The sequence below is a fragment of the Pipistrellus kuhlii genome, unplaced genomic scaffold (genome assembly GCF_014108245.1).
Source record: "Pipistrellus kuhlii isolate mPipKuh1 unplaced genomic scaffold, mPipKuh1.p scaffold_m20_p_13, whole genome shotgun sequence".
In the NCBI taxonomy this organism is placed as follows: Eukaryota; Metazoa; Chordata; class Mammalia; order Chiroptera; family Vespertilionidae; genus Pipistrellus; species Pipistrellus kuhlii.
Window position 1 is genome coordinate 29,834,163 of NW_023425438.1, and position 19,891 is coordinate 29,854,053.

Consider the following 19,891-nt stretch of genomic DNA (forward strand, 5'->3'; position numbering starts at 1 on the left):
CAAACTCCAATACATGAATAAAATCCAGCTAATTCAGAATAACTACATTATAAAAAACAGGCAGAAAATAAAAAGTAAGGTTAAGGGAGGCCTTGGTAAACCATAGAATGCATATCCATTCTAAAGAGTGCAGCTAATTACTTAGCTCTAGCAAACTGTTAATGCAATACAGACTCAAGGATAACAGTTCTTCCTCCCTACCCCACACCCCTCCCCATCCCACTCAACTCCACCCCGAGAGAGGCCAATAATACAGATATCGACCCATTTACAATAGTATTTGCCACTGTACGAACAAAATGTTTTTGTTAGTCAAATTTGGCCTATGGTCCATTAATTTGTGGCTTCTCACTGGATAATGAATTAAATACCTAAGTCATAATCTCTAATTCTTTTTCTCTGAAAACATTGGTTTCTAAATGAAGAGTTTAAAAAAAAAAAAAGAGGAGTTGGACCCTGAAATAAAAAAGACCTAAGGTATAAGTCCTAAATCTAAGCCTCAGTCTCTTCATATTTAAAATAAGGAAAATACAGCCCTGGCCAATGTAGTTAAGTGGCCTAAGTGTTGGCCAGAGCACTGAAGGATCTTGGGTTCAACACGTCTCGAGCACTTCTTGGGTTACAGGTTTAATAAAGGCCCTGGTTGGGACACATGCAGGAGGCAACCAGTAATATGTCTCTCTCATATTGATGTTTTTCTCTCTCTTTCTCTCCTCCTCTTCCTTCCTCCCCTCTACTCTCAAAAAAGCAATGAAAAAAAATTTTTCTCAAGAGATTAACAAAGATTAAATATAAAAATAGCCAAAACCGGTTTGGCTCAATGGATAGAGCATTGGCCTGCGAACTGAAAGATCCCGGGTTCAATTCTGGTCAAGGGCACGTACCTTGGTTGTGGGCACATCCTCAGTAGGGGGTGTGCAAGAGGCAGCTAATTGACGATTCTCTCTCATTGATGTTTCTAACTCTCTATTCCTCTCTCTTCCTCTCTGTAAAAAAATCAATAAAATAAAATTTTAAAAAATAAATAGAAAAATAGAAAAAATACAAAAATTGTTTGTAAGGACCATACAATGTAATGCATGTAAAATACTTAGCACAATGCCTGGCATAAGGTAAGTGTTCCATAAAAACTTGGTATAAATTAAAAATCAAACAAAAATCAAACAAGTATAACTTACCGTTATCTGACTTAGTCCAGCCAACCTCATTGTCAAAGTAGGTGACATAAAGTACTTAAATGCAAGATCTAGGCTTTCTTTATCGAAGCATAACGTTGTATCCAATGGTTCTTTTACTGTGCTCCACATTAAGTCAGCCATGTTGCGAGCCGCACTCTGTCTTAACTCCTGATCAGAGAGCTTGCATAAATACCTGAAATGTTTCAGAAATAAAGCATATATAATGTAGAGGGCTCTCTGGGAATGCACATGGATGACCTTTAATTATCATCAGCTGAACTCAAGGCTTGGCAGAGCCACGCCCTGGGAACATGTTTCCCCAAAAAGTGGGAGCTGGTTATCAGTACCCATTTCCTATCTTTATCCACATGCCTGGAATGAGGAAGGAATCGGACCTTCACTTACCCAGGTCTTGATATGCTAAATCCCAGGAATGAGGGAATGAATAGGACCTGGGCACACCCAAAACTCCTTTGATTCTAAGCTTTTCAGGGAAACCTCCCTTTATTCTTTGGAAATAAATAAATGCACAGTGTTGTCTGTGGTGGGTGGTTGACTGTCTCTCCATCAGAGTGGCAGTCCCCACCTGGGTCCCAGTTTGAATCTATTTCTGTGTCTTGCTCCCTTTTTTTCTTTAATTTCTTAATTCCTAGCTCCTCCACTCAGGAACCTGTTGTTTTCCGTGCAGGTCAAGGAAAACAGAGAAACAGCCCCCCACAATACAAAAACTTGCAAAATATTTCTAAAGACCATTTAATGATTCAATAATACTTCTTTGTTCCATAACCTTCAAAATGCAAAATGTTTAGTACAGTAGAACCTGGCATCCTGGGATTAACATTTTAAACTATTTAAACTATTTCGAAGTGATGGTTCAAAGATTATGACTTGTGGTAATGTGTCCTTTACTGAAAGGCCAACTTAAATCATTAACTGCAAAGAGCCAAGTCATTTAACAGAGGATTCTGCACCTCCACTAAAGTTTTATTATTATCTAATACCTACAATGTAAACATCTTGCTTCATTAAATTTCAGTTGTTATCATATAAACAGTGTATCTACTACCCTACACAGCCCAAATTCTTTTAAATGTGAACATTATAAACTTCATTCTTTTTTGCCTTCCAAAAATCACAAGCCACTGATTTTCCTCTTGGGCCTTAACTATTCTATTTGATTGGCTTCTCTTCTCATCTAACCTTTCCACATTAGGGATCCTCTGGCCTTGTAATAGACTGCAAAAAGGCACATATTCTTATCACTTTTTTTTTAAATATATTTTCTTGATTTTTCACAGAGAGAAAGGGAGATAGGGAGCTAGAAACGTAGATGAGAGAGAAACATCGACCAGCTGCCTCTTGCACACCCCCCACTGGGGATGTGCCCGCAACCCAGGTACATGCCCTTGACCAGGAATCGAACCTGGGACCCTCAGTCCGCAGACCGACGCTCTACCACTAAGCTCACCGGTTTCGGCCTCTTATCACTTTATATAAAAATCTTTACAAAGTTACTGTTCCACTCTTCCCATCAAGAGGAGTAATGTAGAGGAGAAACCAAGATGGAGACATAGGTAAACACTTAAACTTGCTGCCTTGCACAACCGCTTCAAAACTACAACTAAAAGACAAAATGGACTTCATCCAAAACCACAGGCAGGCTGGCTGAGTGGGAACTGTACAACTAGAAGGAAAGAGAAAGCACACTGAGCCTCAGAGGAGGTGCAGAAGTGTGGAGGTACAGAGTTGAGCACGCACAGAAAGGGTTGCCAACTGAGGACTCTGTTGTCTTTCTCAATCCGGAGGGACACAAACCCCGTACTGCTCTGAACTCCAGTTCTGGGCGAGACTCTGGGGACCCAGACTCATATAGGGGGAACTGGACTGTCTGGCATCAGGCAGAATTCAAGTGCGGCTTTCTCTCAGAGGTGCTTGCAATGATTACCGATTACAGAGGGACACTGAGACCTCTTAGGGCAGGGCTGAAGGTCAGCCATTGATATTTGCTCCACCCTGGTGATCCTGAGACACCGGCCCACCCAATTTATAACCCCAACCTAGCTGTACACAGAGGTTTTGCATATGAATGGCCTGGTCCTTTGCAACTAAAATTATCTAACAAACTGTAGCTGGGACACAGAGCCCCAGAACTTCCAAAGCTCCACAGCAGCTTGCATTGCTTCACAGCTAGGCCTCATCTGGGCACCTCCAAAACCCAAACAAAGAAGAGAAATTTGCAGATCTCTCCATAGCTCCTGCTGGGTGGCCTCGGTCAGAGCTAAATTTGCACCTCCTTAGAGATCCAAGAGCCAGTGTACCCAGTGATCAAAGTGGGCCCACCCAGGTTACAACTCCTCAGATCCATAAGGGACACACTCAGGGGACAGACTCAGTGAGCGCCAAATCAAATCCCCATTAAAGCAAGTTTTGCCCTATAAGGCTGTCTCCAGCACAGAAGTTCCCCCATCACAGACACAACTGATCCTCACAGCCAACTGGACTGAAGGTCAATTCCTCCCAGTTATAACAACCAAGGCTTAACTACAACAAGACTGTGTGCACAGCCCACAAAGGGGTGCACCAATAGTATCCACCTCATGTGATTGGGGAGGCTGAGCCACTGGGCCCTATAGGACACCTAGCACACAAAGCAACTCTATCAACATAGGGAAGCAGCCAAAATGTGGAGATAAAGAAAAAGGTCACAAAGGAAAGAAATGGAGGAAAGCAAACTACTGGATATAGAGTGCAAACTCATGGTTATAAGGTTTCTCAAGAATTTTCTAGAAACCGCCTATAAATTTAGTGAGACCCTGGAGGAAATGAAAAGGGATCAACTAGAAATTAAGCATACACTGACAGAAATAAAGAATAATATACAGAAATCCAACATGAGACTAGAGGATCGCAAGAATAAAGTCAAAGATATGAAATTCGAAGAAGCAAAGAAACACCCAACCTGTAAAGAAAAAATAATCCAAAAATTTTAAAAGTGTAAGAAACCTCTGGGACAACTTCAAGCGTTTTTTTTTTGTTGTTGTTGTTGTTGTTTAATCCTCATCTAAGAATATTTTTTCCCATTTACTTTTTCAATGAAATTAAAGGGAGGGAGAAAGAGAAAAAGAAAAACATCGATGTGGGAAGAGAGACATCAACTGGTTGCCTCTCACACCCACCCCGAATGGGCTGGAGATTTAACCTGCAACCCAGATACATGCCCTTCACCAGGAATTTAACCCAAAACCCTTTGGTTTGAGGGTCAATGCTTTAACCATTGAGCAATATGAACCAGGGTATGTATCACATCTTCTTTAACCAATCATCTATTGAAGGACAGTGTGGTTGTCTCCATATTTTGGCCACCATGAATAATGCTGCAATGAACACAGATTGTGCATTCGTCTTTCCAAATAAATGTTATCCAATTTTTCGAGTAGATATCCAGAAGTGGAAATTCTAAGTCATACAGCAACGCTATTCTGAATTTTTCTTAGTAACCTTCAGACTGTTTTCTATACTGGCTGTTTTACATTCTCACCAGCAGGGTTCCTTTTTCTCCATACTCTCTCCAACACTTGTCTCAATGATAATAGCCTTTCTAACAGGTTTGAAGTGGTATTTCATTGTAGTTTTGGTTTGCATTTCCCTAAGAGCTAGTGAAATTCAGTATCTTTTCATGTATCTGTTGGCAACTTGTATGTCTTCTTGGGAGAGCTGTCTGTTCAGATCCTCTGCCCATTTTTTAATTGGACTCTTTGTTTAGTGGTTAGTTGTATGATTTCTTTATATACTTTGGATATTAACCCCTTGATACAGCTGTTGTTTGCAAATAACTCCTCCATTATGGTTGGTTGCCCTTTTGTTTTGTTGGTGGTTTCTTTTGCTGTGCAACTTTTTAGTTTGACATAGTCCATTCAATTATTTTTGCCTTTATGTCCTTGCTTTGGGGTCAAATTCATAAAATTTTCTCTAAGACAAAGGTCCATATGTTTAATACCTATGTTTTCTTCTATGTAATTTACTGTTTCAGGTCTTATATTTTTGGTCTTTGATCCATTTTGAATTAACATTTTATATAGGAACAAACTCCAGACTACTTTCATTCTTTTGCATGTAGGTTTCCAATTTTCCCAGTACCATTTACTGAAGAGACTTTTTCTCCACTCTGTTTCTGGGTACTTTGTCAAAAACTATCTGCCCATATGTATGTGATTTTACTTCTGGCTTGTCAATTTTGTTCTACTGATTTGTGTATCTATTTTTTCTGACAAGGCCATGCTGTTTTGATTACTATAGCTCTGTAATATAATTTGAAGTCAGGTAGGGTGATACCTTCAGTTTTTTTTTCCCTAGGGTTTCTCTTGCTATTTGGGATCTCTTGTGATTCCATAGAAATCTGATTTCTTTTTGTTGTTGTTCTATTTCTTTAAAAAAGTTACTGGGGCAGGGGTTTGGTGGAGGGAGCAAATGGGGGACATCTGTAACAGTGTCAATAATAAAATAATAAAAATAAATTTAAAATATCATTGGGATTTTGATGTGGATTACATTAAATCTGCATATTATTTTGGGTACTATAGACATTTTAACCATTTTTGATTCTTCCAATCCATGAGCAATGGATATCTTTCAATTCATAGTGTCTTTTTCAATATTTTTTTAATTAAAAAAAATTTAATATATTTTTGCGTTCGAAGAGAAAGGGAGGAGATAGAAACATCGATGGAAAGAATCACTGATCAGCTGCCTCCTGCACACCCCCTACTGGGAATCTAACTCTATAACCCAGGCATGTGCTCTTGACTACCATCAAACCCAGGACCCTTCAGTCCACAGGCTGACGCTCTATCCACTAAGCCAAACCAGCTATAGCTCAATTGCTTGTAATAAGGTTTTGTAGTTGTCAGTATATAAGACTTTCACATCTGTAAGTTTATTCCTGAGCATTTTATTCTTTTTGTTGAAAATGCAAACGGAATTATGTGTTTTTTCCATTTCTTTTTTTGAAATTTCATTATTAGTAATAGGACTGCAGTGGATTTTTGTACACTAATTTTGTATTCTGCAAATTTATTATGTTGTTTATTATTTCTAATGGGTTGTTTGTTCTTTTAGGGTTTTCTATAAAAAGAATCACTTCAGCCGAAACCGGTTTGGCTCAATGGATAGAGCGTCGGCTTGGGGACTAAAAAAAGGTCCCAGGTTCGATTCCGGTCAAGGGCATGTACCTTGGTTGCGGGTATATCCCCAGTAGGGGGTGTGCAAGAGGCAGCTGATCGGTGACTCTCTCTCATCGATGTTTCTAACTATATCTCTCTCCCTTCCTCTCTGTACAAAATCAATAAAATATATTTTAAAAAAAAAAAAAAAAAAAAAAAGAATCACTTCATGCCAAAACCGGTTTGGCTCAGTGGATAGAGCACCGGCCTGCAGACTGAAGCGTCCCAAGTTCGATTCCGGTCAAGGGCATGTTCCTTGGTTGCGGGCACATCCCCCGTAGGGGGGTATGCAAGAGGTAGCTAATCGATGTTTGTAACTCTCTCTCTCTCTCTCCCTCTCTGTAAAAAAAATCAATAAAATATATTTTTTTAAAAACAAACAAAGAACCACATCATCTGCAAAAAGTGCCACTTCTACTTCTTCATTCCCAGTTTCGATGCCTTTTATTTCTTTCTCTTGCCTGATTGCTCTGGCTAGGACTTTGAGCACTGTGTTGAATAAAAGTGCTAAGAGTGGACATCTCTGTCTTGTTTAAAATAAGCTTTTAAAAACCATTCTAACTCATCTGCTTAAAACTCTTCAATAGATTTCCATTGCTAAAATTAAACCCAAATTCCAATATTGGCTTGACAGTCCTGAATAATCTGTCCCTGCTTATTCAACATCAAATCATAATTCTACTCCCATATACACTGTGCTCCACAGCAGTCTGCTTCTAGACTCTTTAATATGTTATATTCTTAGCAAAACCGGTTTGGCTCAGTGGGTAGGTAGAACATCGGTCTGTGGACTGAAAGGTCCCAGGTTCGATTCCGGTCAAGGGCATGTACATTGGTTGTGGGTACATCCTTGGTAGGGGGTGTGCAGGAGAAAGCTGATTGATGTTTCTAGCTCTCTATCCCTCTCCCTTCCTCTCTGTAAAAAAAAAAATCAATAAAATATATTTAAAAATATGCCGAAACCGGTTTGGCTCAATGGATAGAGCGTCGGCTTGGGGACTGAAGGGTCCCGGGTTCGATTCCGGTCAAGGGCATGTTCCTTGGTTGCGGGCATATCCCCAGTAAGGGGTGTGCAAGAGGCAAGCTGATCAATGACTCTCTCTCATCAATGTTTCCAACTCTCTATCTCTTTCCCTTCCTCTCTGTAAAAAATCAATAAAATATATTTAAAAAATATATATATATATATATATTATAACATATATATATAACATAAAATATAACATATATAAAATATAAAATATAAAATATATATATAAAATATATATATTTTTATATATATATATATTTTATGTATGTTATATTCTTTCCAACTTTTAAGCCTATGCCCTAACATTCCTTCTGGAATATGTCCTAAGGATCATCTGATTAGATGATTCATGTTGTTCAGATGTCAATTTTAAGAAAGGCCTCATATTCCTTCTCTATCATGTTACCTTACTAGAGTAGCATTCATCACTATCTGTTTATTTTTCTGACACATTCTTTAACAACTCAAACAGCAATGCAAAATTATTATACACCAAATTATTTGCAAATGAGTGAAAAAAAGTAAAAAGAACTTGTAATTATTATCAAGTAATACAATCTTAGAATTTTTTTTTAATGTATTTTATTGATTTTTTTACAGAGAGGAAGGGAGAGAGATAGAGAGTTAGAAATGTCGATGAGAGAGAAACATCGACCAGCTGCCTCTTGCACACTCCCTACTGGGGATGTGCCCGCAACCAATGTACATGCCCTTGACCGGAATCGAACCTGGGACCTTTCAGTCCGCAGACCGACGCTCTACAGCTGAGCCAAACCAGTTTCGGCACAATCTTAGAATTCTTAACAGTTCATACTCTAAGACAAATCAATACAATTCTTCTTTATCCTCTTGATATATTTTCGTCCTAAGCTGAGACTTACAAAACCCAACTGTTACTTTCTCCTCCATGAAACTTTCTTTATTCCCATATCTAAAATTGTGACCCACCCTCTAGAACTCTCAATCCACCATTCCTGCTATTTTTCTCTAATACTAATCATTGTCTGACGAACTATGTCGTTTATTTATTCATTTTGTGAATAGTTGCACCAAAAAAAATATTTTCTTCTGTTATATCCCCACTGCTTAGAATATAAAAGCTTAGCATATATTTTTTGAATGAATATAGTGGAATCACATGTAACCATTAGTAATCTCTTTAATTCTTTTTACATACCATGTTTAAAAAGTTTGACATAAATGGCTTTAAAAGCAACATTAAATATGCATAAAAAATACTACACACTGAATTGATAACAAAAATTTTCTCTAAAGAATGTAAAAACAGAGGACTTTAAAACAATACGATTTTGTACTATGTCATAAATTGTTTAAATCTACAACAGTGATAATCAAGCAGAAAATATTTTATCAACATACCTGATAACATAGGTCCTAAAAGGGATAATGTGCTGCATGACAGCGGGAATATGTAGCCATATTCTAATCTATAAAGAAATATAAAGATGGCATTAATATATAATTAACATATGAATACATGTATATTTCACGTTAATTAAATACAAGATTATTTAGAATTTTTTTGCATCTAAACTACATATATTTTATCTATTTCCAAAAGAATAACTAAGGAACAATACAATGCACATTACCAAGTAATTAATTTAACCTGTATAGATTTTATATATGTTACAGGAGTTTGGATTTATACACAAACATAAAATCAATCTGAAAAATTATTAGCTTCTTGCTGAAAAAGAACAAAGACTTATCCAAGTAATATAATAGCAACCCAAATACTTCGGAACTAAATTAGTTTTTTAATAAACCATCTCAAGAAAGCAAAATGGCAGCGTAGTAAACATCTAAACTGCTGCCTTGCACAACAATTTCAAAATTACAACTAAAAGACAAAATGTCTATCAACCAGAACCACGGGAAAGCTGGCTGAGTGGAAGTTCTGCAACTAGAAGGAAAGAGAAAAGAGCATTGAGACGTGCATAATGCTAAAAAGCTGAGGAATGGAGGAGCACAGAATTGGTCAATTGGAAGTGCTGCTTTTTTTCAACCTGAAGGAAGACAAGCTCCTAATTACTCTGAAAACCAACCCAGTTGCTGGGGACTCAAACTCCTACGGAGAGAAACTGGACTGTCGGCCATTGGATAGGAAAGTGAAGGTGACTTTCTTGCAGATTTGCTCAGTGGATAGTGTCAGCCTTCAGACTGAGGGTCCCAGGTTCAATTTCAGTCAAGGGCATTTGCCCAGATTATGGAAAAGATTCCAGTAGAGGGCATGCAGGAGGCAACCAATCAATAATTTTCTCTCATCACTGATGTTTCTATCTCTCCCTCCTCCCTCTCCCTCTCCGAAATCAATAAAAAGATATTAAAAACAAAACAAACAAAACACACACACACACACACACACACACACACACACACACACACGAGGTATCTCCAACTGCATGCAAGAACAACCTGGAGAGACTTTGATAGTTCAGGTCAGCATAATACCTGCAGCTGCCACTCGCCTTTCCTATATCTCAAGACCTGGGCTTGGGAGCCTTCCACCTGGGTCCATGCAGGTGGATGTACTGAAACAACTTTTTGGTTTAGAGCTTTCACACTTTTTCTGTAGGTTACCCCCATGTTTCCTGGCAGCGTCTGGTTTTAACTTTCAGTATTCTGAGGATACCAGTTTGTTGCTGCCCCTATGTTTTAGAATAAGGTAAAGTTAGACGTTGAAAACATCTAACTGATCCTCTGATTCCCTTTCCCATTGGACCTGAACAGATCTTGGTGGTCGTAAAAGGAGGAAATAGTAAAACTGGCCACACAGTGCTTGTAGTCTGTGGGCTAGTTTCAAACAAAGTTGAGGGGGGGGGGGGGGGGGGGGGAAACTACGATACTATACCTTCCATCAGAAATCTTGTTCTTTTCCCCTCTTGGTGGTAAATCTAGGAGCTCTACTAAGTACATGTTTAAAAATTCAGTAAATAGAAAAATTGTTCCCTGCTCCCCTATAGTAGCAGAAAAGTAGGCAGTATTCTGCTACTTTTGACAAAAAATGGAGAAATGAAAACTTGACCTTGTCTAGTGTGGAGATACGTTAAAATGTATCCTAGCTTAAGTTCTGATGTTTAATAGTCCTTTATACTATTTTTGTAAAAGTAGTCTTAGGACTCAGAGTTCAGGAACTGTTACTATGTCTATTGGATGTGTTAATATAAACCCTGCAAGTTTGCATCTCTGATTACATCTCAATTTCTTTATTAAGCCTCATTTATACTTCTTAATAAAATAAATCCCATGGCTCTAGTGGATTCATTAATAAAAGGTAGTTTAGTATGTCTGAGATGACTAACACAATCAAAGGGCCAGAGCTGACGTAGGATACTGTAAGTTAAAACCAACCATAACTCACCCTGGATATCAGTGGGAAACACCTATAGAGGACTCTACATTCTACTTCTCTAACCTGTGCTGCTTTTGCTAAAAACCTAAATGCCAACAAAAAGAAAACAACATACCCAAAGAAATTTGTTTTTCTCCTGTGACTGCAGCCATTACTAAGAATGGATCCATATAGTAGTGAAGTAATATCTGTGCAAAACTGAGAAATCTGCTAAACTGTCAATGTTAGTTAAGAACGGCTGAAGCGAGAGAATCCAAGATGGCTGCTTGGGTAGGCAACTAGCCGCAGCCGCACACAACAATTTCAACAAAATACAACTAAAATATAAAATGGTCATTACCCAGAACTACAGGAAAGTCGACTTACTGGAAATTCTACAACAAGAAGCAAGGAGAAAACCAGAAGGAAGCACGGAGGAGCTGTAAAAGCCCAAGGTACGGAGACATGCGGCGCGCGCGGAGAGGACAGAGACAGAGAGGAGGGAGGCCGAGTGCCTGGCTGGCGGTCCCAAGCGGGAAGGAGAGAAAAGCTCCGACTGTGCTGGGCCCAGCTCCAACTGCTCTGAACCCCAATTCTAGGCCAGACCCCGGGGACCCAGGCTCATCCATAGGGAGCCGGGCTGTAAGGCGGGACTCCGGGGAAGCGGCGAAAGGAGGTCCCGGAGGCGCGCACACTGCGCGCAAAGAAGGGCCGGCCGGCTGTGCCGTGGGATTGCCCTGACAGGAAGGAGACAGGGGCTCCAGACTGCTCTGAACGCCACCTCCAATCCCACTACCAACTGAACTGAACCCCAATACCGGACTCATTGGGGGAGAGCATAGACAGTTTGGCAGCAGGCGAAAATCGAGGGCACCTTTCTCTCAGAGGCGCTCGCAACAAGTACTGAAGGACCCTGAGTCTCAGGAGTCGCATAGGGCGAGGCTGATGGAAGCCAAGGCTGTAGGCTCCACCCTGAAACCCCGCCCCATCAGGAAAGCTGCCTGCGAAAATGCCTAAACCAAATAGATCACAAACGAAAGAAATGGAGGACAAAAAGCGACTGGATATAGAGTTCAAAACCACACTTATAAGGTTGTTCAAGAATCTCCTAGAAAAGGCCGATAAAATAAACAAGACCTATGAGGATATGAAAAGGGGTCAACTAGAAATAATAAGGGATCAACAAGAAATAAAGAATACATTGTCTGAAATAAAAAATATTTTATGGAGTCCTAAAAACAGAATGGAAGATCACAAGAATCAAGTCAAAGATTTGGAACATAAAGAGCCAGAAGACACTCTTCCGCAGAAGCAAGAAGACAAGAGAATCCAGAAAGTTCAAGATAATGTAAGAAACCTCTGGGACAACTTCAAGCAAACCAACATCAGAATTATGGGGGTCCCAGAAGATGAGAGAGAGCAAGATATCGAAAACATACTGAAAGAAATAGTGACAGAAAACTTTCCCCACCTGGTGAAAGAATTAGACTTACAAGTCCAGGAAGCGCACAGAACTCCAAACAAAAGGAATCCAAAGAGGACCACACCAAGACAAATCATAATTAAGATTCCAAGAGCAAAAGACAAAGAGAGAATATTAAAAGAAGCAAGAGCAAAGAAGGTAGTTACCTATAAAGGAGCATCTATACGATTGTCAGCTGATTTCTCAACAGAAACCATGCAGGCCAGATGGGAATGGCAAGAAATATTCAAGGTGATGAATAGCAAGAACCTACAGCCAAAGATAATCTACCCAGCAAAGCTATCACTCAGATTCGAAGGTCAGATAAAGAGCTTCACTAATAAAAAAAAGCTAAAGGAGTTCATCACCACCAAACTAGAATTATATGAATTGCTGAAGGGGGTTCTTTCAGAAGAGAAAGTAAATAAAGATAAAAATTATGAACAACAAATACATAACTATCAACAAGTGAATCTAAAAACCAAGGAAACTAAAAAAAAAAAAAAAAAAAAAATCTGAGGAACAATATTAACTGTTGAATATAATAGAATCAGAGGTATGGAAGGGGAGTGAACTGTTTATTCTTGGGGAAAAGAGGAGAGGGGGATGTGGGAAGAGACTGAACATAAACTGTGCACCTATGGATGAGGACAATGAGGGGTGGGGAAAGGGCAAAGGGTGGGGTGAGAAGGGGGGGAAAGGAACATTTGTAATAATATGAACAATAAAAATTTATTTAAAAAAAAAAAAAAGAACGGCTGAAGCAAGTTTTTGAGATTAAAATAAATGCATAGGCTGAGATTATCAGATTTGTACCTTAACTTGATAAAATAACAGTTTTGTCTCTATGCTGATAATTTCCCAGTTAAAAAAAAAAAAAAAAAAAAAAAAAAAAAAAAAAAAACCCAGGCAAGAAAAAGTTAAAATCAATTTTTTTTTGCATAGCTGCCTATCTTGTATTTCAGACTAGAGGCCCAGTGCACAAAATTCATGCACTGGAGGGGGGGCAATCCCCTCAGCATGGCCTGCGCTCTCCACAATCCAAGAGCCCTTGGGGATGTCTGACTGACGGCTTAGTGCTGCTGCAGAGTCTGGAGAGTCTCCCGCAGTGTCAGCTGTGCTTGCCAGCCATGAGCGAGGGTTCTGGCTGAGCAGCACTCCCGCTATGGGAGCACATTGACCATGCTGACCATCTGCCCCCTGGTGGTCAATGCACATTATAGCGGCCAGTTGTTCTGCCATTCAGTCTATTTGCATATTAGCCTTTTATTATTTCAGATAAGAGGTAAATGGCTAATGTTACCTATTCAACTTAAATTCACTAATTTATACAAATTTAATTTTATTATAATAAAGATTTTAAGAAGCCTTTAAAGATATAATCAAGTAAGGTGGAGGTCACACAAGATTAGGGTGGACCTTAATTCAATGACTGGTGTCCTTCAAAAAGAGGAAAATTTAAATACACACAGAGGAGAAAGCCATGTAAAGATGGAGGATGAGACTGGAGTGATACATCTCTATTAAATGAAGGACCATCAAGGATTGCAAGCAACTACTAGATGCTGGGAGACAAGAACAGACACTTCTTAAGAACCTCCAAAAAAAAAAACTGCTGACACCTGATTTATGACTTCTAGTTTCCAGAATCATGAAAGAATAAACGTCTATTATTTATGCCACAGTTTGTTGTACCTTTGTCATGGATGCCCTAAGAAACTGAAACAGTGATATTCACCACAGAAGTGCTTTCTGGATTTTAATGAATTTTTTTTTAAATTATGGTTATTAGTATAAGAAAGTAGTATATACAATAAGAGATCTTGACCCTTTATAAAAAATTAAAAAAAATACTGTAAGGTTTTTGTACTCAATTTTTTTAAAAATATATATAAAAAAGTTATTATACATGGAAATCACTCAAAATCTGCCTTTTCTGGACATAAAATTCGTTGTTAAAATCTAGACATTGTACTCAAGATTAAAACCAATTCCAAAGAATACTTACGTTAGATACAACTGTAATAAATGCATGTGCTATAAGAAATGGCAAAGTTTCAGGAGTTCCATATTCAAAGCAATCCTTCATGAGAGACAGGCCATTTTTCCCACAAAACAAACATACATAACGAAGCAAATGCAATGGTACTTCTACATCCTGAGGGGGAAAATAAAGTGTTATTACCAATACTGTAAAAATACTGATCAGACATAAAAATAAACTCAAAAGACATAAATTGGGGAGGGGGGGGAGGGCACGACCACAAAATTTTAAATAAAACCAAGAATAAAAACAGACAAAAACTTACATTCATATCACAGAATGCCCCTAATATGTTGCTTTCTTGGGTTGATATATCCTGATTAAAAAAAAAAAAAAAAAAAAAGTTAAGTACAATTAGGTCACACTACTTGATGACAATTCTTACAAAATACAATTTTTTAAAGACTGATATCATAAAAATTCAGATTTTGCTATTTCTTTTCATTATGAACAGTGGTATTCCTAATTGTAGCTAATATGATTGACTTCTAAAGTATATGTTAACTCTTCTCTAAATAAATCTTTCCATACTATGTATTAGAAGTTATTTGCCTTGTTAAACAAAACTATTTCCTTAAAGAATTGGAATAATTCATACACACACACACACACCACATACACTTTTTATTGATTACAGAGAGGAAGGGAGGAGAGAAACATCAATGATGAAAACCATTGATCAACTGTCTCCCACACATCCTCTGCTTGGGATGGAGCCCACAATCCATGCATGTGACCTTGAGCAGAATCAAACCCAGGGCTCTTCAGTCCACAGGCCGACGCTCTATCCACTGGGCTAGAGTAATTCTTATAAAAACACTTAAAATGGGCCCTAACCAGTTTGGCTCAGTGGATAGAGCATCAGCCTGCAGACTGAAAGGTCCCAGGTTCGATTCCAGTAAAGGACATATACCTTGGTTACAGGCACATCCCCAGTAGGAGGCATGCAGGAGGCAGCCGATCGATGTTTCCCTCTCATCAATGTTTCTGATTCTATCCCTCTCTCCCTTCTTCTAAAAAATCTAATAAAACATATTTTAAAATAAAAAATAAAAATAAAGAAATCAGTATAAATATTAGAGAATAGTCTTGAAAAAATAGGCAGAATTTTTTTTAAGCATATAGTAGTTTTTTTGTTGTTTTTAAATATATATATTTTATTGATTTTTTTAGAGAGGAAGGGAGAGATATAAAGAGCTAGAAACATTGATGAGAGAAACTTCGATCAGCCACCTCCAGCACAACCCCCGCTGGGGACGCGCCTGCAACCAAGATACAAGCTGCTGACCAGAATCAAACCTAGGACCTTTCAGTCTGCAGGTCAACACTCTATCCTCTGAGCCAAACTGGTTTCAGCATGGTAGATTTATTAATGGCCACAAATCTTCCCATGCCAGAATGCATGGGAAAGGAATATACCTTAAAATTAAAATGAAACTATCTCTCCTCTCATCCAGAGATGAAATCTACTTCACACCCCTTATTTAGGCTGCCCTTGTAAATTGCTGCAACCAATATAATGTGGCAAAACTGATGCTGTGTGGTTTCAGAGGCTGGATTTTAAAAGGCCTTATAGCTTCTAATTTTCCCCCTCCTGGATCAATGCTAAGACAATATATTATATAAGGAAACTTGTCTATCCTAGAGAGAATGAGAGGGGATGTGCAAACATTTACGGTTAAGGTGCCCTAGAACAGGGTCGCCAACCTTTCGGACCTCATGGACCACCAGTTGGCGACTACTGCCCAGCCTAGCCAAAAGACAGCACCAACTGTCATACATGAAGTTGGACCATCAAAAACACTCAAAAGTGAATGCAGCTGCATAAATGTGACCATACAAAACCAGCAAAGGAATTGCCAGGCCAATTCACAGAATCATGAATATTAATAAATCACTATTGTTTTAAGCCACTAATATTATACACTGCCACATAACTATCTCAATTTTCACTACATTTAGAAACGCCATTGTATTAGAAACCTAATGTGCGTTACTAAGCTCTTAAAAGGGTTTGTAAAAGTATTACTAATAGAATGAGTCAAGCGCCTTGAGTTACAAAAAAATGTAGTATTTAAAACTAAGTTACTTTTGTGACCAAGCAATTTCAAATTCTGTTACCCATGCCTCTAAGAATGAAATTTAAAATTCTTGTGCTTCTTTTTCCCTAATCTTTACCTTTTGAAAGACTTACAATAGAGCATAGAAACACATTAGCAAAATGTTTAAATCACCAATGAACAGTTCAAATTTTTTTGAGTTCAATGTATACATTAATAGGAATATGCTGAACAAATATTCAATGAAGTATTACAGGAATAGTCTAAAGAAAACTGGAATTATTTTTATAATAGGAATTTTTATAATTTTTCGCATCAATAACTATCTTTATATTTACTCATAAATTAGAAACTGACAACTACTAGTATGTACTAACAAATATTATGTAAAAATTCACAATACCTATTTTTACATACCTCTATAGTAGGATGAGTATTATGCTTATAAGCAGTATATAAGGGAAATTGAATTTGAAAAATTTTTGCCACACATAGTAAGAGTTTTTCCTTCTCATCTGTATTCCATAAACTAAAAGGATCAGAACTCTCCTCAGTCACATTACAAATTTTTGTAGAGTTTGATTTTTTTTCTATTGACTTTTGCCTTTCTGTACTTCCTTCATTACACTCTCTTTCTATATTCAGTGGTTCTTCTGCTTGATTACTCTCATCTTGCCACGTGGAATCTATGTTAATAGTAGTACAATGTTTACAAAGCTGGTCCCGGAGCACTTGAACTTGGGCAATCACTAAGTTAATAAGTGCACACACTACTTGGTTAAAAATTTCCAAATGCTTATATTCCTTGAAGCAGCATAAACATTGCCTATAAGAGAAAAAAAATAATTAATTAATACTTCTTTGAGAAGTAACAATTATATATAACAATATAAAAAATTAGCCGGGACCGGTTTGGCTCAGTGGATAGAGCGTCGGCCTGCGGACTGAAAGGTCCCGGGTTCGATTCTGGTCAAGGGCATGTACCTTGGTTGCGGGCACATCCCCAGTATGGGGTGTGCAAGAGGCAGCTGGTCGATGTTTCTCTTTCATCGACGTTTCTAACTCTCTGTCCCTCTCAATTCCTCTCTGTGTAAAATCAATAAAATATATTTAAAAAAAAAATAAAGAAATGTAACCCTTCCGTTTAAAAAAAAAAAAAATTAAGCAAATACTAAAATATATTTTTCTAAACGATTTTTATTTCCTCCTTCCTGATTAAGCAGCACCATAACTGTCAAAACCAGTTTGACTCAGTGGATAGAGCGTCGGCCTGCGGACTGAAAGGTCCCAGGTTAGATTCCAGTCAAGGGCATGTACCTTGGTTGTGGGCACATCCCCAGTAGAGGGTATGCAAGAGGCAGCTGATCAATGATTCTCTCATTGATGTTTCTAACTCTCTATCCCTCTCTTCCTCTCTGTAAAAAACCAATAAAATGTATATTTTTTTTAAAGAAGCACCATAACTTTTTTAGATAGCATCACACCAAAAACTGGTACTTAGTTAATAAAAAGTCATCGTATTAAATTAACAGCTATGATCTTGATTTTATGTAGGCCATTTACATGTCTTTCTATACAAAGAACTATTTAAGCATAAGAATTGTGGCATATATATTTGCTTCTCTAAAAAATAAGTACTCATTTTATGCTTAGTAAATAGCAGGAAACAGGCTATAATAACATGCCTTATTAGTAAAGCTGCTTATTTTTCGTAAGTGGTTTTGTTGTCAATTTTTAAACCCACATTTTAAAATTAATAATTTGCAACAAAAGGACTTGTGTGCATGCATATAAGCCTAACCAGTAATCACAGACAACAGGGGAGTTGGGACATGAATGGGGGAGGGGGAATTTGAGAAGGTAATGGGGGAATGAAGACAAATACGTAAAGTTTTATTCTATATATGTATTATTTTTAAATGGATCTATTATACATAATAGGAAAAAAACAAATAGCAAGTGGCTCCCAGAAGGGTCAAAGTGTCCTCTATCACATTGGTGATTTTTTTTAGTTAAGTTTGTTATAGGTCTTTATCTATGCCATAACAATTATTTAATCTCTCAAAATAATAATCCTTAAAATTTTTTATCACATCCATATGTGTTAATAATGAAGGAGGATGTTAAAGAAAAAAATGAATTTTTATTTTTATGTTTTAAAAACAAAACCATAAATAAGGAAGATTTAATAAATATTGATAAATTGTCATTTAATGACTAAAGGTATACAACCCAACATTCTAAAAGGAGAACTTGCCAAAACTGGTTTGGCTCAGTGGCTAGAGCCCACGAACTGAAAGGTCCCAGCTTCAATTCCGGTCAAGGGCAAGTATCTTGGTTGTGGGCACATCCCCAGTAGGGGGCATGCAGGAGGCAGCTAATCATTGTTTCTCTCTCATAGATGTTTCTAACTATCTTTTTCCCTTCCTCTCTGTAAAAAGTCAATAACATGTTTTGTTTTGTTTTAAAAAAAAGGAGAACTTGATGACAAAGCAAATTTAAAATACAAATCATAAAGTAGTCTTCAACATACTTAAGAATACATACCTCTGTGTCCAGGAATTGATATAAGCAAATATTCTGAGAGTATGTTCCTTTCTGAGCTGCAGTCCATCACCACCTTCTATATCTGATACTAAAATAAAATAGAAAAGATAATTTTTAATTATGAATAAAAAATCCTAAACCAATACTTCATTTTTAAATAAAAAGCTCAGATTTTAGGTGACTTTTTATTTTTTGCTTTCATCAAAGACAATAAATCTTGGTTTAACCAATGATGAATTTGAGCTTTAGAAGAGACTTCTAATATATGTAATTCTGAGGGGAGGGGGCAGGAGATTTTGCAATTAATCTGGTACTAGTGACCTGGTACACGAAATTCATGCACATTAAAAGGGAGTTAATTAGAGGAAATAATTTAATATTGCTATTTGCCCTTTCTCTATAATATTGATAGAATGTTAGAGATTAAAGAAAATTAGTAAAATGTATATGAAAACCTTCCTTCTGTCAGAATCTGGGGCTCACCACAGGACCCAGAGTCAAGTCCCCACCCACCCACATGCACCTCAAAATCACATGAGCCCCAAACCAACCTCCCCCACCCCCACGCCCCCGGGTTAGATCCAGACCCAGCTAGTCCCACCTTGTCAAGCCAGGGGACGTAGCCTCAGATCCCCTGGCCCAACCAGGGCCAGGGGCATGCCTTGAGGTCCTCCATCAAGCCCCACCAGATAAGGGACCCAGCCTGCTATTGCCTGTGAAGCCCTGCTGGGTGGGGGGCATGGCCTGAGGTCCCCTGGCCCAGCACCCGGTGGGGGGTGCAGCCTCAGGACCCCCATCAAGCCCTGTTGGGCAGGGGCACGGCCTGAGTTCCCTGACCCGACACTGGGTGTGCACCTTGAGGTCCCTCATCAAGCCCCACTGGATGGGGGGCACAGCCTGAGATCCCCAGTCAAGCCCCACGGGGGCGGGGTAAGGCATAGCCTCAGGGACCTGCTTATTGCTTGTTAAGGCTCCTTATGGGAACCTGGTCTCAGC

At 38.3% G+C, this 19,891-nt stretch overlaps 1 protein-coding gene and 2 non-coding genes across 13 annotated transcripts in view; 2 read left to right on the plus strand and 1 right to left on the minus strand.

Annotated features, from left to right (window-relative positions):
- Window positions 1-19,891, minus strand: part of USP34 (ubiquitin specific peptidase 34) — a 186,512-nt gene that overhangs the window by 144,061 nt on the left and 22,560 nt on the right. For 9 of the 11 annotated variants that reach the window (XM_036435431.2, XM_036435430.2, XM_036435437.2 and 6 more), the window contains exons 2-7: window positions 18,896-18,983; window positions 16,766-17,174; window positions 14,554-14,604; window positions 14,253-14,402; window positions 8,808-8,875; window positions 1,179-1,371 (exon numbers count right to left, since the gene is read on the minus strand). In XM_036435431.2, coding sequence (XP_036291324.1) covers window positions 1,179-1,371; window positions 8,808-8,875; window positions 14,253-14,402; window positions 14,554-14,604; window positions 16,766-17,174; window positions 18,896-18,983 — 959 coding nt within the window. Of the gene's footprint in view, window positions 1-1,178; window positions 1,372-8,807; window positions 8,876-14,252; window positions 14,403-14,553; window positions 14,605-16,765; window positions 17,175-18,895; window positions 18,984-19,891 lie in introns of those variants that run through there. The other 2 variants (XM_036435438.2, XM_045580778.1) reach the window with 2 other exon arrangements.
- On the plus strand, window positions 9,823-9,932 carry LOC118717856. The gene has a single exon (XR_004987618.1). It is a non-coding gene; the product is annotated as a small nucleolar RNA SNORA44 (small nucleolar RNA).
- LOC118717861 lies at window positions 10,147-10,260 on the plus strand. The gene has a single exon (XR_004987623.1). It is a non-coding gene; the product is annotated as a small nucleolar RNA SNORA61 (small nucleolar RNA).